This window comes from Suillus plorans (genome assembly GCF_016647745.1).
Source record: "Suillus plorans strain S12 chromosome Unknown HD556scaffold_24, whole genome shotgun sequence".
NCBI classification, from domain to species: Eukaryota; Fungi; Basidiomycota; class Agaricomycetes; order Boletales; family Suillaceae; genus Suillus; species Suillus plorans.
Genome location: NW_024537408.1, coordinates 211,768 through 237,087, shown reverse-complemented (window position 1 = coordinate 237,087; position 25,320 = coordinate 211,768). Strand labels below are relative to the sequence as shown.

General features: G+C 46.4%; 8 protein-coding genes across 8 annotated transcripts; 3 read left to right on the top strand and 5 right to left on the bottom strand.

Annotated features, from left to right (window-relative positions):
- Positions 1 to 2,074: 2,074 nt before the first annotated feature.
- On the bottom strand, positions 2,075 to 2,596 carry HD556DRAFT_1474189 (uncharacterized protein; the record flags this gene model as incomplete). Its single annotated transcript, XM_041308495.1, has 2 exons — positions 2,075 to 2,499; positions 2,566 to 2,596. 2 exons carry the CDS (start codon positions 2,594 to 2,596, stop codon positions 2,075 to 2,077), a joined length of 456 nt encoding a protein of 151 aa, XP_041160864.1.
- Positions 2,597 to 8,981: 6,385 nt separating this feature from the next.
- Positions 8,982 to 9,758, bottom strand: HD556DRAFT_1236392 (uncharacterized protein; the record flags this gene model as incomplete). Its single annotated transcript, XM_041297821.1, has 5 exons — positions 8,982 to 9,140; positions 9,192 to 9,398; positions 9,458 to 9,586; positions 9,612 to 9,621; positions 9,643 to 9,758. 5 exons carry the CDS (start codon positions 9,756 to 9,758, stop codon positions 8,982 to 8,984), a joined length of 621 nt encoding a protein of 206 aa, XP_041160863.1.
- A 222-nt stretch (positions 9,759 to 9,980) lies between these two features.
- Positions 9,981 to 10,366, bottom strand: HD556DRAFT_1442606 (uncharacterized protein; the record flags this gene model as incomplete). The annotated part of the gene is made up of 3 exons (XM_041306476.1): positions 9,981 to 9,999; positions 10,048 to 10,197; positions 10,245 to 10,366. The coding sequence occupies 3 exons, from the start codon at positions 10,364 to 10,366 to the stop codon at positions 9,981 to 9,983; spliced, it is 291 nt and encodes a 96-aa protein (XP_041160862.1).
- A 1,343-nt stretch (positions 10,367 to 11,709) lies between these two features.
- HD556DRAFT_1367260 (uncharacterized protein) lies at positions 11,710 to 14,234 on the bottom strand. Its single transcript, XM_041302836.1, has 7 exons — positions 14,056 to 14,234; positions 13,788 to 13,995; positions 13,582 to 13,693; positions 13,449 to 13,530; positions 13,349 to 13,399; positions 13,196 to 13,294; positions 11,710 to 11,909 (listed from the first exon to the last, which is right to left on the bottom strand). The coding sequence occupies exons 1-7, from the start codon at positions 14,085 to 14,087 to the stop codon at positions 11,840 to 11,842; spliced, it is 654 nt and encodes a 217-aa protein (XP_041160861.1). The 5' UTR covers positions 14,088 to 14,234; the 3' UTR covers positions 11,710 to 11,839.
- A 201-nt stretch (positions 14,235 to 14,435) lies between these two features.
- HD556DRAFT_1442603 (uncharacterized protein) lies at positions 14,436 to 14,845 on the bottom strand (the record flags this gene model as incomplete). Its single annotated transcript, XM_041306475.1, has 4 exons — positions 14,436 to 14,510; positions 14,563 to 14,626; positions 14,680 to 14,728; positions 14,779 to 14,845. 4 exons carry the CDS (start codon positions 14,843 to 14,845, stop codon positions 14,436 to 14,438), a joined length of 255 nt encoding a protein of 84 aa, XP_041160860.1.
- Positions 14,846 to 16,754: 1,909 nt separating this feature from the next.
- HD556DRAFT_1474166 (uncharacterized protein) lies at positions 16,755 to 18,204 on the top strand (the record flags this gene model as incomplete). Its single annotated transcript, XM_041308494.1, has 6 exons — positions 16,755 to 16,883; positions 16,931 to 17,019; positions 17,069 to 17,199; positions 17,311 to 17,478; positions 17,530 to 17,705; positions 18,132 to 18,204. Exons 1-6 carry the CDS (start codon positions 16,840 to 16,842, stop codon positions 18,202 to 18,204), a joined length of 681 nt encoding a protein of 226 aa, XP_041160859.1. The 5' UTR covers positions 16,755 to 16,839.
- Positions 18,205 to 19,080: 876 nt separating this feature from the next.
- On the top strand, positions 19,081 to 19,860 carry HD556DRAFT_1236227 (uncharacterized protein; the record flags this gene model as incomplete). Its single annotated transcript, XM_041297806.1, has 1 exon — positions 19,081 to 19,860. A coding segment is annotated over one exon (780 nt), but the record flags the coding sequence as incomplete, so codon positions are not given.
- A 3,400-nt stretch (positions 19,861 to 23,260) lies between these two features.
- On the top strand, positions 23,261 to 23,701 carry HD556DRAFT_1367244 (uncharacterized protein). Its single transcript, XM_041302835.1, has 2 exons — positions 23,261 to 23,571; positions 23,645 to 23,701. The coding sequence occupies exons 1-2, from the start codon at positions 23,270 to 23,272 to the stop codon at positions 23,661 to 23,663; spliced, it is 321 nt and encodes a 106-aa protein (XP_041160857.1). The 5' UTR covers positions 23,261 to 23,269; the 3' UTR covers positions 23,664 to 23,701.
- The last annotated feature ends 1,619 nt before the right edge of the window (positions 23,702 to 25,320 follow it).

The window sequence follows — 25,320 nt, the reverse complement described above, 5'->3', positions numbered from 1 at the left end:
CACCCGATTGCCTCGGACATTCCCTCATATTGGCTGACCTGATGGCATCGGGAATGTGTTTCTATCGGCTGACCGGATAGTATTGGTTTTACTGGCCCACCCTATTGTATCAGGCATGCCTTTATATTGGCCGACCTGATGGCATCGGGAATGTCTTTCCATCGGCCGACCGGATAGTATTGGTTTCACTGGCCCACCCGATTGTATCAGGCATGCCTTTATATTGGCCGACCTGATGGCATCGGAAATGTCTTTCCACCGGCCCACATGATGGTGTCAGTGTCATGGGCTCATATGATTGTATGAGACATTCCTGTGTATTGGCCGACCTGATGGCATCGGGAATATGTTTTCATCGACCGACCAGATAGGATAGGTTCCAATGGCCCACCTAATTATACCAGACAATTGTTCCTATCAGCCGACTGGAGACCATCGTGAATTCATTGTCATCGCATGGGCCATCTGATCAGCACGAGCAATATATTTTCGATGGGCTGACTGACACGCACAGGAGATATATTCTGCATCGGCCTGCATGATACCTTCATACCCATTATTCGCATCGGCTGACTGGTACACACAGTCACGACTCACTATTGTCTACATGGGCCGGGTTGAGAGCGTCACAATCCACCATCTTTGTTTCTTGGCGACCGGCCGACATGTTAATATTAAGCAACACCGTGTATAGGCCCAGCTGTTCCAATGGTCCATCAGTTAGTCAGTCGGCCGAATGTTAGACTCGGGCAAACACATTCAATCGGCCGACATCCGCTGGCCTGTGTGGAACGGCATATTTTCAACCTCGGCTGCCTGTATTTTACAGACTATGTGACTGAATGGGCTCCGCGTTGGGTGCATTAGTGCTGTGGTGAGATATGGCATTAGCGACGCGATTCGTGTTTCAAATTCCATTTTCCATCCTATGCGTCCTCCACACTCTAAACTGAGTCAAGACGCACCAGCCTCGACCTGATTCTGGATTCGATGATCCCGCATTGACCCCAGAAGGCAGCATTGTATGAGAGAGTACTTGAAGTCGTAACTAACCTCACAAGTACATCGTTCAACAAGAGCAGGACATATTTGAATTCGTGGTGCTGCTAGTATGGGAGCAGTGGCCACCCAGTTCGGTGATATACTGAAGCTCGGAGGACGATATATACATCTTGCGAAGGGCCTTGCAAAGCTACCAGACGATCATCAGTACCAGAGTAACACCGATCAGTGATTTGATAGTAGCTTACGGATGTACAACGTATGATATCTTGCCAAGGAAGGAAGCTTAGAATATGTAATATTAGTTCTTCAGGAAGAGACAGTAACTCTGCTTCGGTCTTCATTTTTTCTCGGTATAGTCTACTGTTCGATATGCTGAGACTTGATGTCAGCATTGTCAGCGATTGTAAAATGAAGAACTGACCAGAGTTTGTATTGTCAACAGCGAACACGATTGCGAGTAATAGCCTGAGAAGTGACTTAGCTGAAGAACGTGTACGCAGTGGAGTGTCGAAACCACTCAAGCTGTTTTGCTTACTGCTTAAATGCTTTCAGATGCAACTAAGAAACGGACGGACAAAGACATTGCAGCAGAAAGAATTGTAGCAGTGCCATGAATTAGGTAAAGGAACGACAAGGTAGCTCTATCGATTTGAGGTTGTGAGGACGTCCCAAACAATGAAGACTTAGTGACTGACCTTGAAAGCAAGTTCAAAGATGACTGTTGCCACCACTACAAAAAGGAAGTATGTTAAACTCGGCCCGCAATGATACATACAAAGCCTTAGATAAGGTATCCACAAGGCAGAACGAACATGCAACAGAGAGTGGCTCGCTCCAAAGGAGCCGAAGTGAGAGTGAATGTGAGTGAGTGAGTTAAAAATGATTGTGTATGTACGTGGATAACCGAATCAATAATATCGTGATGCAGCACGCAGTGCCACGAGGTTTCAAACCTTGTTATATGATAACCATGAGGGAGGGAGACGTCAAGCCCACCCTCGCCAGTTAATATTCGCATTTAGTGCGAACAGACAAGTCTCTGTTTGTGCGTCCGCTTGTTCCTGCTGTCTCACTTGACAACACCCTCGTTGACGGAACGGCCACTAAGCATGCACTGCCCTATCACTGTTGGACTTGGGGTGGATGACGCGATAATGGTGGAGGAAGGGCCGTTGGCAAAGGTTGATGTAGTCCCTGCTGAGGAACCCGATACAAAGCCGGCGGAAGAAGGCTCAGCAGAGCTTGAGCTGGCGTCCACAAAGCTTGCAACAGGAGGGCCGGGGAACGTGTACTGAATGGGAGGGTTGTAGATCTGCGCGATGATTAGTGCCATGTTCGAAGCAAAGTACGAACAGTACTGACTCAAGTTTGCCTGATACCAGGTATTGCCGTCCGCCTCGAGACCAAGGTCAGAGATCTTGAACCACTCGGAGTTCGTCGAGTTGTATGTTGAGCAAGAGCCGTTGCGCTTGGCCATGTAGTGCATCAGTGGGCCTGTGTCATGCGGTCACTGTAGATTGATTATCACTGGTCAATGGCACCATGTGTGAAGTCACGTACATTGGATGAGCCATCTGTTCCGCCGACCCATAGAATCTCGAGCTGGGAGCCACGGTTCACATTTCCTACCAGGGAAGCGAACTGAGCGTCTTGCCGTACGGGTTCTGAGCACCCTTAACGGGACTGTTCATATTGACAAGACGGATGATAGAAGGGACAGGTATTGAGAGTATAGCGAGACGGTCACGCGCAGCTAGACACAAAGGTACGAATATCTCAGTATTCGAGTTGAAACTCAGATTAACAAATCGTTGTACCTAGACACAAAGGTACAAATCTAATATAATGTTAGACCTCGAGTCGAACATTACGAAAATACTAACTTACATCTCAGTATTCGAGTTGAAACTGAGATGTTTGGATGCGGGTACCTGGGCTTATAAGGTGAGTCTCCCAGGTACAGTAATTTACGCTAAGCTAAACTAAAAGATGGACAGCGCACGAGTTGGCCACGACACGTCGACCTCATTCTCCGTTTGGATGCGCTCGCACTTGGTGTCCTCTCCCTTGGCTCTACGCTTCGGCCGGTTGCTGCCTCTCCCTCTTGGCTCTCATCCGTTCGGCCTTGTCTCCTTCGGATTTGTCAGATCCCAACACTCCCCCTCGAGCGTTATCCAAACGCATCATCCCTCTCAGTCGTTGGAGTCTGGGTCGCGGTAGAGCCTTGGTGAATGTGTCGGCCACATTGTCCTCGGTGGGGCAATAGAACAGCTTGAAGATGCCGTTCTTGATGTGTCCACGGACGAAGTGATATCGTAAGTCGATATGCTTTGTTCTCGATTGGAATTTCCCGTTGGAGGCTAACACAATGGCTGCTTGATTGTCGCAGTATATGGAGGTTGGGAGGCTTGGGGCTTCGTAGAGTTCGCCGATGAGGAGCTGTAGGAAGAGGAGCTCGCGCGCCACACTGGTAAGCGCGATATATTCAGCCTCTGCCGTCGATAACACTATTAACGGCTGCTTCCTTGCACTCCAGGCTATGGGTGCACCGTTGAACATGACGACATATCCTGACATCAAGTGTCTATGAGACTGCGACGCCCAATCGGCGTCGACGAACACCTCTAGGCCGGCGTCTGTGGCTCCCAAGGTAAGTTCCATGCCGTCCATTGCCTTTAAATAACGGAGAGCTCGTTTTGCAGCTTCCCAATGGGCTCTGCTGGGGTTCCTCATGAACTGCGACAATGTTGCGACCGTGAATGCAATGTCCGGTCGCGTACTGGTGGCAGCATACATCAAGGACCCAATGGCCCTTTGGTAAGGTACATCACGCATATCCTGGATTTTGGCGTGGGCCGCGGGGCCTTGCTCTACTGACAGGGTTGTTGTAGCCTCCATTGGGGTCTGTACGCTCTTGGCGTCGCCCAAACAAAAACGTTCAACGATGGTCGCAACATATGCCTTCTGAGACAGCGTGATGGTACGTGCCACTCTATCCCTTGTTACCTTCAGACCTAACAACCACTTTAGCTCTCCCAGGTCCGATATCTCGAAATGCTTCTGGAGTTCGGACTTGAATCGCTGGATGTGGGCTACGTGGTTCGCCGTTATGGCCATGTCGTCCATGGGCACTGTGATGACTGTATGCTCGTTGGAGGTACGTTTATAGTAAACGGCTTGATCGACTTTGGACCGGCTGAATCCCATCGCTAGGAACACGCCTGATAGTTCCTCAGCCCACTCGAATCCTGCCTGTTTCAGGCCAGGCAAACTCCTCCTCAATCTCAGCACCTTTCCATGCTGGTCCTCCTTCAAGTAGCCGGGCGGGGCACACATATATATTTCCTCCTGGATGCTGGCATATAGGTAAGCGCTTTTGATATCAACCTGGTGTATCTCCCAGTTTCGCTGAGCCGCCATTGCTAGGACCATCCGGATCATTATCATGCTGGCGGTGGGGGCGAAGGTCTCGAAGTAGTTGACGCCGAGCTTCTGCCTCTGCCCGTTAGCCACGAGTCGTGCCTGCAACTTCAGCTTCTCGCCGTCCGGTCCGCGTTTGGTGGCCAGGACGTAATGGCACGGTATGACGTTGGCGCCTCGGGGTGGGTCCACTACCTCCCACGTACCTAGCTTCTCCAACTGACTTATCTCATAGTCCACCGCCTCTTGCCATTCAACGGCATCAGGACCATTTAGGGTCTGTTGGAGTGTGGGTTCCGGCTCTGCGGCGGCCAAGGCAAGGTGAAGATAATTTTCTTCATCCATTAGGTCTACCTCTGATGCCTCTAACAGATTCTCCATCGTTAGGGCAGCCGTCTGACCCTCGTTTAGGGCCGCATAGTATCCGGGGGGTGGTCTTGCCCTCGTCGACCTCATTGGAGGAGTAGATGGCTGAGGTTGCTGGGCAGTAGATGGTTGAGGTTGCTGAGGAGTAGATGGCTGAGGTTGCTGTGGCATGGTGATGGGCTGGACACTATTAGGTGAGTTATTATTACTGTTGCCGCTATTATGTTCATTAACAGCAGTAGACTCCCCCTCGTCCGGCATACCATCGGCTGCCAGGATCGGTGTGAAGGTGACATTCCTTTTCACCGTGACTCGACGCCTGCCGGGCCAATATACCCGGTATCCCTTACTCTCAGTGTCTACCCCCACAAAGACTGCCTCCTCTGCTCTCGCCTCCAGCTTGCCAGCCTCCAGGGCATGGACGAAAACCGTTGCCCCAAACTTGTGGGCTCGGGACAAGTCCGGTTTGGACTTGCGCACCATCTCGTAGGGCGTGCTACCTGGGATGGCTCTCGAAGGTAAGCGGTTCTTGAGCCATGTCGCATAACTAATGGCCTCGGCCCACAGATACTTTGGCATGTCTTTGCCCAGGAGCATCGCTCTCGCATGCTCGACCAGGGTGCGATTGAGTCGTTTGGCGGCACCATTCTGTTGCGGTGAGTCGTGCACTGTTAGTTGTCGTTCGATGCCTTGGTGACGCAAGTATTGCTCGAACTCAGTGCTCAGATACTCCCCTCCTCTGTCCGAACAGACTTTGAACACGCGCACCCCTGGCGACTGCCGGGTCACCCACGCCTCGTAGGACTTGAACACTGTAAGTGCGTCACTCTTTTGCTTGAGGAATTCCAGTCGCGTTTGGCGGCTGAAGTCATCCGTAAAACTGACATAATATTTGCAGCCACCCAAACTCGTCGTCTGGGCCGGTCCCCAGAGGTCCGTATGGACTAGATCCCCATAGGTGAGTGCGCGCGTTTTCGTCTCTTTGGGAAAGGATTGCTGCGCTGACTTAGCTTTCACGCAGGTATCGCAGAATTCGGCTTTGGATTCCGGGTCTAGGTCCACGCCCACTATCATCCCCTTCTTCACAGCGTCCGCCAATGTGTTTTGGCCAACATGGCCCAGCCTACGATGTAGCTGGCCAAGGGTAAGCTTTTCTTTTGCTATGTTTGCGTGGTGACCCTGACGCGCTTTCGTCCCAACAGTGTACAGTCCTTCCACCTGTGGGATCTCCGCGATGACGTCCCTTTGGGGTGCACGCGAGAGTATCTTGCACATTTTCCCTTCGAAAAGGACAGCCAAACCGGCGGAGGCGATACGATTCGTGGAGATCAGTGTGAACACCATAGTGGGGGCGTATAGGGCGTCCTTCAACGTGACGCTCGTTCTCTTTGACCCCAATGGTAAGTCTATTCTTACATCACCACGACCTGTAGCACTGACAATCGATCCATTGGCAGTATACACCTTTTGGGGGTTTATTTCGACGAAATTTTGGAACTTGGACCTGTCGGGACAGAAGTGCGACGTCGCGCTGGAGTCGACTATTGCTCCACGGCATGCAGCAGGTATGTGCATGGCCTCAGCAATGCTCGCAAGGTCTGATGTTGCGAATGCATAGTTGTCTTGGGCCTCAGAGTCTTTTGCAGCGTTTGCACTCTGCTTCTGGGTGCGTCCTCCCCTTCTTGCCTTCTGCTTCAGTCCCTGACCCTCTTTTCCTCCCCATTTTCGCCAGCACTCGTTCTTATAATGACCTTTTCGGTCACAATTGTGGCAGAGGGCATCGGGATTGTACTGGGGTGCTGCGCCATCGGTGCTCTTTGACTTGGCGTCGTTAGCACGCGCTGAAAGGGCCGAGTTGGCACCTCTCTTTGACGGACGCCTGTCGGTGAGCAACCGATGCTCGTACTCCTCGCTGATAACGTTGACAAGCTCGTAGGTACTTAGGGCCTTTTGCGTGATTTTGGCTGTGGCGTTGATGGATGACAGGATGGGACGGTACGATTCAGGGAGGGATCCTAGGATTATGGCGTAGAAGTCTTTCTCGTCGATGGAGGCTCCCATTCCCGCGAGCAATTCACGGAGCCATAGCATCTCGCCGAAATGTGCTCGTACGTCTCCATTCTCTTCGCATCTGGTTTCCTGCAGGCGACGACGAAGGTTGATCTGGACTAACTCTGTTTTCCCCTCGTGAATCAGACACACCTCAGTCCAGACGTCCGATGCAGCCTCCAGCTTTTGCACGCGCAACAGGAGCCTGTCCGTTATGGTACTAAACACCTGCTGCTTTACTAGGGAGTTGCGCTGATAATATTCGTCTAGCTTCGTATCAAGGTCGTCGATCTCTGTCTGAGTGGGTATGGTACCGTCTTTCTTCGTCACGGCGCCGGTCTTCGCATCGACCAGGAATGCTATAGGTTTCGTTGCCCGGCCGTCCACATAACGCATCAAGCCTCTTGCTCCAATCACCGTCAACGTATGTTCTTTGTATGTGATCCAGTTTGTGCCATCTTCAGCTAACTTGGGTACGTTGAATAGGGACAAACTGGTAGCGGGGAGCGTTGTGTCCATAGCCGGGGCAGGGCTCATAACCTATTGAGAGTATAGCGAGACGGTCACGCGCAGCTAGACACAAAGGTACGAATATCTCAGTATTCGAGTTGAAACTCAGATTAACAAATCGTTGTACCTAGACACAAAGGTACAAATCTAATATAATGTTAGACCTCGAGTCGAACATTACGAAAATACTAACTTACATCTCAGTATTCGAGTTGAAACTGAGATGTTTGGATGCGGGTACCTGGGCTTATAAGGTGAGTCTCCCAGGTACAGTAATTTACGCTAAGCTAAACTAAAAGATGGACAGCGCACGAGTTGGCCACGACACGTCGACCTCATTCTCCGTTTGGATGCGCTCGCACTTGGTGTCCTCTCCATCACTGAAATTCAAGATGTAATATAAACCCATATCTTGACAATATAATGTAGACAATAACCGTAATCCGTCACAATATGATAGTTGGTTATATATGGTCGTGTATATACATATATGGGTATCCTCGTTGACCAATTTGAAGCATGTTTGCATAGACTTAGCTACACTAGCATTAAGCATCAAAAGTGCGGACACCCTCATATATTCAGTGTATTATATTGGTTTATCACCAAAGCACCATAAGCCAGCTTTGTGCAATCTCTCACAACTTGCTACTCCAAGAGATGTATGAGTCTTACCGGTGATAATTGTGCAATATTCCATCATCAATATTTATCAAGATATGTAGACCAAGTGTTTCTCATTTTTCAGTTATGTAAAAAAGAGTCTGGTACTGCACAAGTTTCAAAACTATAGTCTCATGAAGTTTGTGACATAGACTGGACCAAGTCTTCACCAGTCAAATACAGCTGTGTATTTTCCAGCTGAGGCCACCATGTGAACATCGGATCATATGTCACCAACTTCCTTTGTACTGCCAGTTGCATATTTTGCACGTCACTCAACAGCATGTAAAATCAAGCTAGAAAATTCCACAGAGTAAATAGATAAATCATTGTGTAGATATTTGCAGTAGATAGTCTTGTACTGTACTAGTTCAAAAAATATAGTTTCGGAAGTTTGCCACATTATAGGGAGCGAAGTTGATACACATATCATGAGACTTCAAATCCTTAAGTTCAGACATCATATGAGTATCGGCTAAAATGTTACACAGAAAGACTATATGGTAGTTCATATATTGCAAATCTCATTGGATCGTATGTAACATCTAATTAGATAATTCTGCAAAATGAATAGAGGAATCATTATGCGGATCTTTGCAGCAAAGAGTCTCGTACCGCACTAGTTCATAAAATGTAGTTTTGCCAGTTTGCCATAAATATGGGGTGAATCTTACACAGGCATAATGTAGTTCCAAACCCTCAGGACATATACATAATAATGTGTCCATGAAAAATGTGGTGGCATTAAAATTTTACATGATTGTTTTATCAGTACAAATACAACTATTAAACAGTGTTGTACATAATGTCTTAAAGAAGGTTCTCGTTAGGCACGTCGAGCAGTCATGGCAACTGACATTGTGCTGGTCTTCTGAGGTCGGTAATGCGACACATTCCTGCAGCCAAACACTTGGCTGAAAAGCATCAATGTCACTGAGTTGGTGAGGTAGACTGATCGGCTGTGATACTCACCGGTTCCACCATAACAAGAGGTTTTCTACATCTTGTGCTGCATCCGGTGAAGAAGGAAGTTCGAAATAATCGACAATGTTGTGATAGAATTCATTGTGGTTGAAGTCATCATCAATAATCCGCCATGCGCCTGCACTGGACAATGCAAAACGTAGCTGAATCCATTCTGTCATTAGCAAGTGATCATTATGTGAGCTATGTCCTACCTGAACGGCCGCATATGCAAGAGCTCTAGGCTGCATCGATTTCATTTGCAGGAGGCCTGCAACATCACACTGTGTGCGCCTCTCTCCTGCAGTCCTCTGACGTTTAGGGAGATGGACTTGTGAAGGTGTCTTGGTGCTAGTGTCAGGTTGTGACGTTTCTGGGTCTTCTTCTGCTGAAGTAGGAGATGTAAATATATGTTTGACCGCCTGTGATCTGTTGTCAGTACTGTGGGCATCAAACATAGGATCCTCTGATTAGTATGTACCTTCAGAAGGAGTTCACCTTTGAGGAATCCTTTTGTAGGATTGATTGCGTCGTATTGTCCATCCTTGTATAGAAATGATGGCCAAGAGTATGACATTACATGATAGTCAGGATGGTAAGAGCGAATGGCCTCTCAGACACTGTATATAATTAACAAGTTGCACCCTTGATACAATGAATACTCACGTAGCATCATTCCAGTTGTAATCAACAGGGCATAGTAATCTCCCTGTCACGTCATGGTAGAACCCACAACCAGATTTGTCTCGACACTGAATGGAGGGTTTTGGAGTCGGTACCATCTGCATCAACCACACAGCGATGATAAACTTGAGGCTCGTAGTGTCATCTGCTCTTGCGGCATCAGCACCACGATTAAGTTAATGAAATCTAAGAGTTAATGAGCACGCTGTTGTTGTAAGGTCTCACACCTTGCTATATAATTCAGCCAGTTCAAAGCTGTCGGCCGAGGATTATACGAGCTTTCGCACTGAAGGGCACCATACTAGGAGCTTCTTGTATGTTCAGTACCGTCTGTTCTCTCTAACAATAAAAAGTCAGTTCCTGTTCACGTATGAAGTGTGCACATACATGGGGTCTGAGGATTCAAGTGCATCAGCTTCCGATGTATCAGATGCACCAAGGGCAACACGTCTATCGAATTCTGCAACCATGTCATCAACACGCTCAGTGAGACACACCAGTCTTCGTATCACACGGCCTTCAAGAGTGTGATTTTTGCTGCCAATGATGCTTAGCATATAGCAAGGTCAAAAATGTTGACATACGTGGTCTTTTCACTGGCAGTTGGCATGCGAAGCTCAGCGTTCTGCTCCTCCAGGAGAGCAATACGCCTTTTTAATGATAATATCTGGGTCTCATCAGCGCAAGATGGAGGTGAGTCTAACATAGTGGAAAAGTGTTGCAGCATTACCATGGGCCACGTACATATAGTACCCAGAAAACAGCAGCCGATTGCTTTGTTCGGATCCATACAGACCGCATCAGACAAGGTTCAGAGTTTCCCGTTGACCCTGGCCTTTGTAATGTTCCTTCTCCTCTGGGAATCTAAAGTTTTTGAAAAAAAAAGAAATGGAGGTGGACACACAGATTTACAATAGTACGTCTCCGGAGCTTCACTGTCACTAGTCATGTGGAATGATTTGGGAACTATCCCAATACAGTTTCAGTCATCTTGAACCGATCTGCTGATTTAACAGTAGTAATAAGTATAGAAGTACCGGCTTGGACACTGAATTTCTCAAGCACAATATACCCAATGTCCGAGTCATCAATACTCGCCGACTTGGAACTTGAGATCCACCCAGATATTTCCTATCCATCGATCAATGAAATTTTGGCTGATCTTGAGAAGATGAAGCCACGAAGAGGGTGGATCAGAATTTTTCACGGTCCTATGACTTCAATGGGCATCAGAACATTAGACGACATGGAAATAATTACACCGGAATGTCTTACCATTTTCTACCGGCTCTGTCCAGTTATGGTGATGGACTTATATGTCCACATCGCCAATTGCTTTGACAAGCTTGAAGCTGGTAATCTGAAGGCTTGCAATACGAGGTGAGAGCACATCTTTGATGCTGTAAAGTTGAAATATAATACTCACAGCAAATCAACTGCATACAGAGACACACGCCTGCAGACTGCATCTGAGTGAGCGAGGTGGAGGAGAGTGCAAGTCTGAGTGGGCGTACAGCTGTCAAATTATGCAGGTGGTACAACGTGACCACTAATGCCTTCAATTCACCATAGTGTATACGAGGGTTTGTGGGGCGGAGATGAGGTTGGTCGAGGTCAGCATAGTGTATTGAAAGATTTGATAGCGCTGCAGAAAGTAATTAATGTAAAATGCTGTAGATCGAAGTGAAAGGAATCATACCGGCCCTTCTCCTTGTCGAGTTTATTGTCCATGTTCTTTGACAAATTCTTGTATTCCTATGGACTTTGACACAATGTCTGTGTCACCACTAGGTTCTGCAAGTGTCAAAGGAGCCTGCATTATCCCTGCTCGAGATGAATCATGAGGCTACCTTGGCACATACCTCTGAAAGGGTAAAAAAAAAGGTTGAAGACTAGATAAATGAAGATACTTACCTTCCAAGTTTTAGTGAGCAACTCAGTGTCGTCACTCATCTAGTAGATTCTTCTAGTTGACATGGTTGTGTGCAGCGACGCGCCTGTGACACCATTGACATGGTCATGACGCGTCTGTGACACCATGTCTAGTGCACATTGTGTTCGGCCGACAATACAATATTGGTCAGAATGACATATGTAAAAAGGATTCAAAAAATGATAGTCACGGAGCTCAGCACTGGTTACACCACCCTGAATAGTATAAATCTGATGGCAGCATTAATCAAAAGGAGACAAAGTTCATTGAAGGCTTGAAGAAAGTTTTGGAAGGCAAAATCACGGCACAAGCCATACTGCATGGAGTATTCAAGTTGTCCACAAGGTCTGCAGTAGAATGTAAGGTCTGGAAAATATGATTCAAATACATGTGCTTTCCGAGAAGAAAGCCACAAACATGTCATTTGATTCCCGCCCTTCAGACTTTAATGATGCCGCTGAGGCTCTCTTGATGAATTTTCAGGGTGGCAGCACTACTCCATCGAGTCACGGCGAGAACTGCAACAGGGGAGGAGGAACTGGGCAAGGTCTCCCTACCTATTCTTGTGGATATTATAATTACAATAAACTGCCGCGCTATCAAGTTCAGGCTGAAGCTACAGACCTACTAAACAAGGCAGCCGAGTCTAACGTTGCAGACAAGCTTCAAAATGACTTGGACTCCGCATCCAAACTCAAACTCGTATGTAATTAGATCAAACACATACAGTAGTCATCCTCATCATACTCATTTGTAGGATATTCAAGTTTGGAAATCTCAGTGTGCAAGTCCACTACTGCTCACTCCGACTCGGCAGAAGAGAAAGCGCTCTGAGTCTAACTTCATTCAAGTTGAAGAACACACTCAGGCTGTCACGGTAAGTAGTACTACTCAGGATTGAATCAACCTGACCAATGACAACTGCAAACAGCCTCGGCGCTACTTTGACCATGACCTTTTCAATGGACAGCGGGGGACATCAGTACCGGCAGCCCTTGAAGCACCACGGAAACGGCGGAAGTTAGCACGTGCATTCGAGTTTGAAGCTCCGAGTCCGAGTCTGTCAGTAGCCGAGGCACTGCTGAAAGTTGCGGGAGGGATTGAAGCAGCAATCGATAGGCAAACACAACTTCTTTCGTCGATACTGAATGCTATGGAATGTCAGGGAGGTAGTACTAGCAATTAGTGTATGTAGAATATCATCAAAGTGTTTCATTGTACTCACATACAAGCGTTCTGTTCACCTGCGGAAGTGAATTATACTTGGGAGTAGTAAGCTTAGATGTGCGCAAGCACACAAAAAATGACTCAAAAATGAAGTCACAGTGCTGAAATGCAAAAGAGACACCGGCACTAATAAATATATAAATACTTGTCGGTGATGTACATACATAAATAAGTAAAACGACGCACCTATAGCTAGCCCTATAGGTTCTGAAAGTTGACTTCATAGTACAAAGAACCTTTGGCTCCGGATACGTCTGCACTGCACACGCTTGCTGGTGAAGGGCTGAGAGTGTGTGCAGGAATGTGGCCACATGAATTTTGAGGCCTGGCCAGTGGATGAGTGTGACAGAAACGCCCTTGAAGAAGTTCTTCAACTGCCTGAACTGCGGCAAATCTGGGTGGAGGTCCAGTGCATGAACATCGTTCTGCTTGAGAACAGCAAGAGCGGTGGTCTGAAAGCTACCCTGCTTGAACCTGAGATTTAGATGAGGGTTAATGTATAGCGATCATTGGAACAGGCTTGCTTACATAACCACTGTCGATACATCAATGTTCTTTGAAATGGTAGGGTGAACACTCCTACTGTATGTTGGTCAAATGTGCGTCGCCACAGAGATCCTGAGCTTACTGGAAGTAACCACGCCACAGTTCTAAACCTCCACCCAGGGTCTGTATCCCGGCATCTAAATTAACAAAGCACGAGGCAGCCGCTAATTATGAAAGTGAGCATATATGCGTACGGGACCTGATCATAAACATACCTTTCACAGCAGCGGGGTTCTGCATGAGTGTAGTGAGCATCATAGTAGCTTCGTACTTTACTGCGTGTGACGATGAATTCAATAATTCAAACATGCATCTGATATATTGGGGCTGCAACGACAAAAATGAGGATAAACAAATGGCCTAAATGAAAAGGACTTACTCAATGCGTCGTGTCGTTCTTAGAGCACAAGAAACAATGCACGCGTGAATCCGTCGATGATAGATGGTGGAAGCTCGGTGCTGAGTGACATGGATGGTGGAGCACGAAAGATGGGGGAACACTGAGCAGAGAGCCAGAAAGTGATGGCCGTAGCACTGTTAGCGTTGTCATCTTCGAACTTGATGCGTTGTGATTTGTATGTTCGAGTTTCGGAGGAAGTGCTGGCACTTGGCGTGCACATATATCCACCCTATCAAGATATTCGAAAGATCAGCGTGGGGTAAACAGGTCGAAAGACGAGAACACGCACATACTGAGAGCCAGACGTAGCCAGAGCACCATCAGCGTGGGGTAATCAGGTCAAAGGACGAGAGCACGCACTTTCTGAAAGCGGGATGTGGCCAGAGTGCCATCAGCGTAAGGTAAGCAGGTCAAAGGAGGAGAACACACACAAACTGCGAGCAGGACGCGGCCAGAGCACCATCAGCGAGTATGCAACGTAGTAAAAGACAAGAACACGCACATACTGAGAGCAGGACATAGCCAGAGCACCATCAACATCAGGTAAGCAGGCCAAAAGACGAAAACACTGCGCACTTTCTGAGAGTAGGATGCAGTTAGATCCTCTTTGTAAAACATATCTCAAACAGAGTAGCATGTATGTTTGCAATGTCCGAGAATGCAAGTGTATCAATCTTCGCTGCAGGATTCTCCGAAAGGCAGAAGGCCCATAGAATAAGAGCTGCGTTGATGAAGAGTGTCCGACTAGGAACATATCAGTCCCCCATCCAGAGTCGAGTCTACATGTGCAACATACCAAATATCCAATTAGTAGGTTGCACATCGCGGCCTTCTCGTTGAGGTAGTCCATGTACGTTTGACTAAACATCAATCTGTGAGTGACCTGAAAATTAGATTAGAGTCAACCACTCACCAGCGGCCAAAACCAAAAGTGAAAAACTTGAGATCACCGCGCACACGACCTGCATCGTCGATCCAACGCTGAGGATTAAACTTGTGTGGTTCCGTGTACGCCCCACGACATTATCGAGTTCCTCTTGTATGCGAGCCTGCGCATCTGTGTGAGTGGCAGCAGCCATCATTATGATTGTGATTGCGAACGCAGTCACAGTTGTCAACTTAAGACGCAATGCAATGTAAGAGCTCACCATTTCAGAACTGGCCCCAAACATTGTTCCTGCAATGTATCCCAAATCCTTGTCTTTGAAGTGGGTAACAACTTAGATCAGCATAGCTCGAGCTCGAACGAAGATCAACGGACTCACGAACTGCGAACGGTGGGTGTTACGGACTAGGATAGTTTGAGCTCTCCCTAGGCGGATTGCCTAATCTGATAGCGGGCTTGCTACTGGAGAGACGGGGATCTTCTCTCGAATGAGAGGTTCAGGGATTCCACTTAAGGTAGCGTCGGCTTTCCTTAAGGTGCGGCTTAGACTGAAGGACTGGGACTGTCTTTCAGAGGAAGTTCTGGATAAAACCTAGTAGAATCAAGTAGGGAATATACATGATTCTGTCTGCTCTATATACTGTCGTCCGTGTGCACAGACCAATACTACGTTCGGTAGGTATGAGTGTGTCTATACAAGGGCATCTTTATCTGATGCCATGCGGGCGATTATCTACACATGAGGCTTACCATGCCTCTTCTATCTGTCCTCAAGGCGTAGCATGTCTTGGAGTCTAACTGCGCATGCTAAGGCATGCAGCTTCTCTTCTGACCATGAGGCAGAGCTTCCTTATGATCCGGGTCGAGGACCATCTAGGTCCGTTCAGATGTAACCTAGGCTGGTCTAGGTCATCTAACGGCATCCAGGCCGTTTCTAGGCGTCTCTACGAGTCTCTGTTGAGTCGGTAAGTCTTCCAAGACGGTGCATATGGTGGGATAGGGGCTAAGGTCATGATGACCTCCGTAGGAGGGGTTCTCGGTTACATGTTATTGTAACAGTGGGCAACAACTTGTATCAGCATGGCTGTTGCTCGAATGAGGATTGACACACTCACGACCTGCGAACGGTGGCCAATGTCTTGGATCAGCACAGCTCTTGTTCGAACGAGGAACGGTGGCCAACAATTTGGATCAGAATGGTTTGAGCTCGAAAATCTTGACATACTCACTTCCTGCGAACAATAAGCAACGACTTTGATCAGCATGGCTCATAACATTCCCAAGTAGTACTTACCTATATTGATCATTAGCAAGAGTTCAAAGTGTTTGGAATTCATATAGCGACATACATGTTGTGACGGTGCAGTACTGTGTCACAGCGCGTCACGAATGTGGCAGGCGCAACAGGACTTGTGTTAAAAATCAAGTCTGTTTATGAATAATAACAATACCACTTACACTCTATGGCCTCAGTGGGAGACAAAAAATCGGCAGAGGTCCTGTAAAAACTGAGATTGCGATGATGAAAAAGAGAGAAGACAACATGATTGTAGTAGTAAGAAGATAAGATGAATGTAGTTGTAGGACTCATAACTCGGATATGTCGACTCGTTGTGTCAGCCGCTGGGCTTACATAATCTGGTTGGAGTTTTGAATGTTAATTTCATTCATGACCGAGCGCATACCCTTCCTCTTAACGTCCATCGCCGCCCGGTGACTGACTGGTCCCCCGATCGTCTATTTCCTGATGTTCTCCACGATTTAACTGTGCTACTCATTCAATTCACATTACCTCTCCACCCTCTCTTTTTGGTTGGCCGGCTGATAGGTAAACTTTAGTCCATCTTTACTTTAATTGTTTGTTGCGGCCCATCCACTACTGTCCTCGCCGGCCTTTTGTAGGTGAGCGAGGTTTGGTACACCATGCGAGGTTGGACAAGCCTTTTGTAGGTTATTCGACTGTTACATGTGTGGTGGGGCCTCTTTTTGAAACTTTTTTGTTGTCATTTGCCTCAACACTTTCCTTCTGACTGTGATACGAGTTTCTAGATGGTAGCCTCTAGTGTCACCGACGAAGATTATGGGCCTGTCAATGGGGCTGATGCCGATGCTGATATTTGGACTGACGAAGATCTACTCATATTCTTAGGGGATGAGCCCTCCTCTCCGGAGTCTAGCCAGGACCCAATGGTTAAGATACATGATGGGTGTCCACCACCCCATAAAAAACGGTGCATTCATTTTAATTCTTGCTGTAATGTCACTGATTTCCTTTCAGTCGCACCCAGAAAGCTGAGGCTAATCAATTTCGAACGAAGCTTCGGTCAATGATGGGAAGGTTGGTGCAAAAGGCCCAAGTGTCCCAAGGTAAATGGTTTCTGTTTTTTTCTCACTGAGATTGACGGCCAAAAATTAGTTGAATTTTCCAGCTTCAAGTTCCATGATGCTGTGAAAGAGCGGGCCTATCGGCACCTCACACCACCTCATTGGAACCAATCAATGGAGAACTTGCGTGAGTGGCTTGATCCCAACCAACCCCGGTTGGCAGTCAGCACTGATGGAGTGCCTCTTGTGTTACACATTCCCAATGCTATTAATGAATGAGGACGGGTATGGTTACTGATTGATTAATTTTGAGATACTCATTGTGTGGTGCAGGAGGCCTTATACCAGTCTGTGATGCAGTTTGGGATGGCTGTCCCCCTTAAAATGGGAAAAGGGGCGGACAAAAAAGGGCGAGATCAAGAGGAATCATATCATGTAGTGGCGGGCCAGCTGGCTGGTAATGTTAAGTTGGTTTCAGCTTGGCATGCCGTGGGCCAACAGGTAATATGCTATAATCATTCGGATATTCATCTAATCCCTTGTTTTATCTAGAACAAGGAACCTGTTATTTCCGCCGATGTTATTTCCAGTGCCCAACAATTTTCTCTCTCCACCCAGCTGGTATCCGATCTCGAACTCTTGAACTTGAGAGTCAATGCTCTTTTGGAATTTGTAGACCCGCCGCAATTCTTGGCTATGACTAAGTTTGCGGTGGCTCTCCGCAATAAGTATGTGCACGTCAAAGCCTGGTCAGCAATAGATGGACTCCTGTGGGAAGGTAGGTCGATCCAGTTCAATAGGCAAACACCACTGCATCCAGACAGCACCGATCCTTCCCAGTGTTGGGTAGCCTTGGTGGCTCTAGGAACTTTCAAGGGTGGTCATCTTTTTATACCTCGTCTCAATCTTAGGCTGTGGTATGAGCCTGGTACTATCATTTTACTTTGTGGACACATTCTCCCCCATGTTGTTGAGGCATTTTTTGACGGACAGAGAGTTTCTATAGCCCATTTCACTCATGAGTCCTTGTGGAAGGCTCTGGGTCTATCACTTCCATAGCTTAGTCTTACAATTTTTGTTTACTTCCTACTTGAGATAAGTTACTTGGCACGCATGTTTCAATTAACATTGCTACTACTGTGATACACAAAAAGACTAAACCACGCTCTACGATCCATATACCTCAGATGGGAATTCGACCAAGGCTACAGAATGGATTGCGAATGATATTGATACTGCAAGAAGAGATCAGCTTGAAATGCGCAATTGCATTAGTCTCTACTCATGGAGTCATAAAGACGCATCCAGTTGGAGCCAAAGGAGGTATCAATGAGACGGTCAATATATTCACCCACAAGGGAATGAGTCAAAGCGGGTTGTACAGTAGTTAGTCGTCATCTGGCACTCAATGAGCGCAACCCACCGTCACCAATACTATCCTGGAACCAACCTCAGATCTGATATTCTGCAAGCAATCGTGACGTCGACTCACTTGTAGAGCGATCTCAGTAGCAACAAAAGCAAACAGACCGCAGAAAGAACTGTTGGTTGCTACTGCCGTCAATGAGCGACCAGTATTTGCGTCGACAATGCATGCCAGCGTGCTCGCGTAGATCCATCTATCGCAGATGAGAGCAAAAGACAGTGTGAAAGGAAAGAAACATACATGGATAAAACATACATGTAGTGAGTACAAGGCAAGACCAAAGTAGATGATGTGCTCAAAGGCAGGGTGTGAAGTTAGGAATGAAAGTCTTCATGGTGGCGACTTGGATAGATCTGCACCATGGATGATCCAAGTCGATTCAAGAGGTTGCTTATGTCATTATTTGGCTGTAAGAATTCGGTATACATAGAGTATACTTTCTGAAGGATGGTCTTGTCTTTGTTGTGGCTCTACTTTCAATTATATGCACTAGCAATTTGGCAGGCTTCCTCAATGCTTCCCCTCGAATTAGAGAGGGAGATCTTTTCTCTTGCTAGTACAGACTCCACGCAAATGGCCTGCTCTTTCCTCCTTGTTTCTCAGACAGTACATTACTGGTGAGTCCCTCATCTTATGTTTGGCTGAGGAGAGCATTTACTCAGTACTACTACTGTGGCAGGATTGAAAAACTTCTGTATCGTACAATTGTTCTACCGAATGAAAATGTCGCCACCCGCTTTCTGTCATCGGTTTACTCTCGGCCTCACCCCCACAATTTTGCTCGCCAGGCTGTAAAATCTTTGTGCTTGAAGGGGAACATATGTGTCAGTATAGCTGCAGAGATCATTTCACTCTGCAGAGGTACTACGAACCTGGCACTATGGATAGGCCCATCTGATTTGGACCAGAAAACAAATCCTCTCCTGGTGCCCTTGGATGAGCTCGTGCTGACATCACTCTCACTCAGCATATCATTGTTATTTAGTCACACTCCATCTTTCTCGCTTTCCACACTTCAAGTCTTTCGTTCTCTGACTCATCTGGAGATTCTGAATGGCTGGGTGCTGTGGAGTTCTACAGTGGGTGTGGAGCATCTTCATGGACTGACACATTTGTGCCTGCATATTCACACACGGAGGACCAAGCCAGGATTGGTGATACCCCTTCTTAGCCATCCATGCATCCGAGTACTAGTTTTCCGCATCTCAGAAGGCATCAATGTAGTGCAAGCGTTCCTTGAATCCAATCTTCTCAGCAACTTTCGCATTGTCCTGGTATCTCAAGATTTCATTAGCCATGGTGATTTTGGACGTGGGGACATATCATCTCTCTGGACGGGCGCTGAGAAAATAGTAGATTGGAGGCGGGTTAGCCAAGGTATGTCTTTCATCACAAGTACGCTAGTAGCCAGCTCACCACATCAGCAGGAGGGCCTTTTAGTATACCAGGCCCCATGAGAGATATTGAATGTGAGCATATTTTTCTGCCGCATGATTGATGCTGAGACTGGGACCAGAACTCTACAACACTCAAATTGATGAGATGCCTTTCAATGTTGTGTAAGTATTGTACTGCTGGATTGATTGTATCTGGGCTCTGACAGGTACTTTTCCACTGATTGTGTATAGCTTCTCTTATAGATCAGACTGTTATGATGCTGCTCCGAAATTGTTACATCCATTCTATGATCACTTGACCGTATGTCATGTAAAATGTTTCGGGTCTGCCAAGTATATACTTTATTTTTTTGTACTGTTACTTTAGCTGCATGCATATCACACCCGTCCTTTCATGTTTCACTGCACTTACCCCGTGATATGGCTTCCTGAGAGACGATAGCTGGGTCTAAAGGAGTCCATGACCGCTGCAGACCTGGTGCCGGGGGTCTTGCTATGCGCCAGGCATGACTCAGATAACTCGGATCACTCGGATCCTACTACTTTCCTGTACTTTGTCTTTCCTTTAGCATGAAGAGGCCATGAAACTTATTCTGAAGCATTTGGCATCTTTTCTGCTGGTCTTCTTCGCTTTGATGAGCACTCACTTCGTATGTGGAGGAGAATGTAGCCGATCGTTCACAGGACCGAGTGGCTTGACCCGTCATCGTCAGAACTGTAAGCACTGGAAGAATCAGTTGAATCTGCAGTCCCAACATTTCAAGCGTATATCGGCATCTATGCAGGAAGCTCCTGCTGCAAAGAAAATAAAGCTCAGTGTTGCCCAGGTAAGTAAGTTCAGCATGCTTTGGTCCCTGCTTATTTAGAGATAAATAGCCAACCCCTGCCTTCACTGGCAGCTTTCCACCCACAAATGCCATAGTGTCCGAGTCTCTTGATGGTCCCGTGCCTCAGTTCACCACCAGCATTGAGGGAGAAGCCTCATCTAGTACCTCGGCTTGTAATGCCCCACAAGACCCAGAGCCTGAGGCCGGTACATCAACTCATGCTCCAGACTTGGAGATGCAGTGGGAATGTGGAGCTGTCCCTACCTCTAGACCCTCTAGACTGCATCGGCAACCTTTACAATTTAGAGACGAACTTCCAGTACCTCCACCTGCCATCGAAGAACCACCTCCAACAGCACTTCGTCGTATCATTCTTCATGTTTTTGATTCTTTTCGGACATCACTCAATAAATTCGGAATTGGAAGGGAGTATCGCCACCGTCCATCATATGACCCGGATGCCTTTGTTTCTGTCGACCAGCTATCCAACATTCCATCTGATCCCCAATCCATCAGCGAGCCAGCCCCGGGCCACCATTCAACTGGCAGTCCACCTCCATCGCAGTTGCCCCCTTGGCCATGGAAGAATATGAGCATTTGGCATCTCATGACATGGAAGATGACCAGTACTAGCGGGTTGACATCTGAAGCCCAGGTCACCCGCCTCGTTAGTGACGTACTGAAGGCCAAGGATTTCAGTATTGGTGATCTACCAGATAATCTAAACATTCACACAGAAATGATGCGCTTTGACACCTCTGACGGAACACTGGACCCCAATGGTATCTTCCAAAGAGATGGCTGGAGGGAGTCAGCTGCCGAATTATTAGTTCCAACCAGGGAGAAGAACCCAGATGGAAATGGGCAATTATTTACTGTCCCGGGTTTTCATCACCGTCTGCTTGTGGCAGTTATCCGTGCTGCCTTCTCAGAGGCGTCATCGTGCTGGTTTCATTTCACTCCATTCAAACGCTTTTGGAAATCACCTTTGACTGGTCAAGAGCAGCGAGTGTATGATGAGCTCTACACATCGGATGCCTGGAACAAAGCTCACGATGAGCTCCAGAAACAGAAGAGGGATGGTAGCTGTAAATTGGAGTGGGTAATCGCTGGACTGATGTTCTGGTCCGATGCAACACACTTGACCCAGTTTGGGAATGCTTCCGCATGGCCAATATATCTTTTCTTTGGAAATCAATCAAAATACATGCGTGCGTGCCCAACTACCAATGCCTGCCACCCGATCGCATTTATCCCTTCTGTAAGCTTTACATCCTTCCCATCTGAAAGTTCTAATGTGCTTTATCTCTAGCTACCAGAGTCCATTGTGCGCTTCATTAGCATGTTCATCAAGAAGAAGAACATCAAAGACATCCTCGCTCATTGCAAACGTGAACTTTTCCATGCGCTGTGGCGCATCCTGTTGGATGATGAGTTTGTGTTACAGTAACATTTAACCCCTATACTCATTTCTTTTATCTCACTTACGAAACGGGCCGTCCGTACCATGCTTATCTCTTATCTTCGCTATCTGCGCCAAGCGGGCTGTCCGCCTTATCTTTCTCTTATCACGCTTCTATCTTGATAACACATTTACAAGCTCCGCTTGAACACTTGTATATAAACCTAGCTACCTACGGTTGTATTCTTTACTTTAATCTACTGGGTTTTACCTGGAACATTGTCCTTCAGTAAGGTCTCCAACCTTACTGTCTAAGAACCACTATTCTAAGGGAGTCAGCGACACTCGCCTTAGCCAGAACCTTTGATCTCTCATTCGAGAGCAGACTCACGTCTATCCGGTATCTTACCGATTGTCTACTCAGACAAGGATAGCTCGACTCATCCCAGTCGTAACAACCACCCTTGCATAGACTGTTGGTGCATAGTACTTTTTCGATGTTTGGACTTTTTGACTTTCCCACGACCTATTTCTTATCTATTGGATTCCCCTGCTGTCAATTATTCATGGATCCTTCTGATAGTCGAGGACTGTATTACTTGGTATATATAGTGTACTCCAAGATAGTCTGATCATAATATTTTACTATATTCATGTCTGGGAATTCTTATCAGTGAGAATAGGAGATATGTGCTTGATATCATTACTCTGACATATTTCTACCTGATCATGGCCTTGGGAAGGCTTCATATATGTACTATAAGTGATATATGAACAGCTGGTATAGTCTATGTAGTGAGAATGTAGTGAAAAACCTCAAAAATGCGAAAATATGGTACATTGTAGGCAAAAAGTGACTTTGGATTGTAGACAAGGATCCTGGTATTGTTCTGGTATACCTATGTAATAAATATATTCCATATGTTCATAGTAAAAGACTACCTACCATCCTAGAGGGCCGGAGCTGCAGGAAAAATTTTCTCAGGGAGTGAACCACCAGGAAGATGACAATACATATGACCCTAGGGACTGATCCTGCTGACCTATACTCTTGATATGATGTATATACTAGTAAAGAGATGTTAGAAATAATATTCACCAGTCTATATACCTAAACACTAAAAAATGCGAACTGGTTTATGTTTTTTGAGAGGTATTCATGAATTTAACATATCTACTGATGTAGGACACTACAGAGGCTCAAACAAGCGGTGTAATATATTCATTAACACTCTAATATATGATATATACAGTCAGAATTGCTTCCCTGCTAAAGGGGCAAAAAACCGAATATGTTTTAGTCCTGAGATGCACATATTGTAGTCAGCACTGTAGACTGCTGTACAAGCTCTCAGACAATGAAAAAAGTGGTCTATTGTATCATTTTATGTATGTACATGCCATTCTACTACTTATATACATGAGTGAGCAAGGGGAAAGCTCTGGTGCAGCAGTAGAGCCAGGGAGGTATGTGGGAATAGTGAGATTATTGGAATATCCCAATTTGGTAATTTTTCCGGTGGTAGCGCTATTCTTGGAAGCCTGAGAATCACCAAAGGAATCAGAAGCCGTTAAGCTTAATTGTAGGGGATTGATAGTTTACAAACAAACTTACAAAACCATACCGTTTCTAGTCAGTGAGTATTATGCTTAATTTTAACAGTATAGCCTGGAAGCTCACCATTGCTTAGCAAGCTATCCAGGCATCACCGTCAATTTAGCCCACTATCTTGAACAACACCATGGTGACCCCGCTGTCTTAGTAAGCTGTGTTCACATGTGATGGTTTTGACTCTTTCCTTAATATCATCTGACAGAACTTTGTTCCCAAACTCAAAGACCACCTCCTTTCCCGCTTACTGTGTTTGGACTATGACGGTGATGAACGAGACTTTATGGATGCGGAACGAAATGACGTGCGCTTCATCAACAATCTCAACAGCGCCAAGTTTTGATGGTGCTCGCACTCTAGACAGTGATGAGTGTAGTGACTCCGAGGATGAGAGGTCTAGTACTAGTAGATTCAAGTTTTGATGGTGCTCGCACTCTACTTTCTTTGTTTATTCACTCATACATTGATGCTCTCGAGTATTTCGTACTTCGCCACACTCAATCCAACTTTAATGTTCCTCGTATGCTATATTGCAATACATTGATTCCCATACATTTGCGTCAAAACCAGCAAGATATCTGATAAAGGGATACATATGAATTATATTCAAATCTACAAAATTCTATCTAGTAGTCAACGCATCAAAAAGCATACACCGTGTTATATGTTCTAGCCACAATGATTGACTTAGGCAGTGGCTTAATATGTCGTTTTTTATTTTAGTATATTTGACAATGCTATCACATCTTAGAAAGTAACTGTACTCATCATACAACAGCGACAGTTAGTGATAATCTGTGGGCAGGTACCATAGTCATGACCAGTGTTGCCAGTGAGATATAATATGACTATATAGCTAGGTATTTTCTGCAGGAAATTGTACCATGAAATCGTTCAGGTCAGGAACAGTGGAAATCGTGAGCATCTGTGTGTCTCTCGATATATCATTATAATTGCTTATGAAGTGCTGCGTGCAGGGAGAATATTATCAAAGGGCGACAGTATGGCACACTATTATATTCCATTATACTAGCATGTCATCGCCACACAAAATTGGGTAAAATTATCATTTATGTATTGTCATATCATGCTAAGTGAATTTCAGTGATGTCCCTTGGCTCTACGCTTCGGCCGGTTGCTGCCTCTCCCTCTCGGCTCTCATCCGTTCGGCCTTGTCTCCTTCGGATTCGTCGGATCCCAACAACAGGGTTTTCACGTTCAGGCTATTGCCCATGTAGACAATGCCATCAATCGTCACCTGCTGTAAAAAACCATGAGCTGAGCTGAGAGTGGAGATCGGTGCCTCGTTCCATAATAGCAGAAGTATCCTGAGCCCAGTGTAGCCAGTAGAAGTTAGACAGAAAGCAGATATCGGAATGTCACCTACCTGGACGAGGTCGCGGCTGCGTGAATCGTTGAACTTTGAACACTCGTGTAAGATATCAGCCTTATCCCTGGACTGAGTATTGATTTCGACTTACGGAAATCTTTTTGACAACACCATTCTTAACCTTGCCCAGCAAGCGACAAATTTTGCCATGGGGCGAGTCGGCCTTAGAGAAAGGACGGATGCCATTGAGTTTCAATCTCATGAATATCATCCACTTACCCGGGGCTCAGCAGTATTTTGTGTCGTTGGGTGTCTCGATGTCTGGAGGAGGAACTGACCTCGACTCAGG

Bases quoted from the DNA above. Each gene is read 5' to 3' on its own strand.
- HD556DRAFT_1367260 (XM_041302836.1), bottom strand. From the start codon at position 14,087: ATGGTGCTCTGGCTACGTCTGGCTCTCAGTAT. The intron at 13,996-14,055 runs GTGCGTGTTCTC...ATATCTTGATAG, and splicing joins CTACGTCTGGCTCTCAGTAT to GGTGGATATATGTGCACGCC. The intron at 13,295-13,348 runs GTAAGCAAGCCT...TCTAAATCTCAG, and splicing joins GATGTATCGACAGTGGTTAT to GTTCAAGCAGGGTAGCTTTC.
- HD556DRAFT_1367244 (XM_041302835.1), top strand. From the start codon at position 23,270: ATGATATATACAGTCAGAATTGCTTCCCTGCTAAAGGGGCAAAAAACC.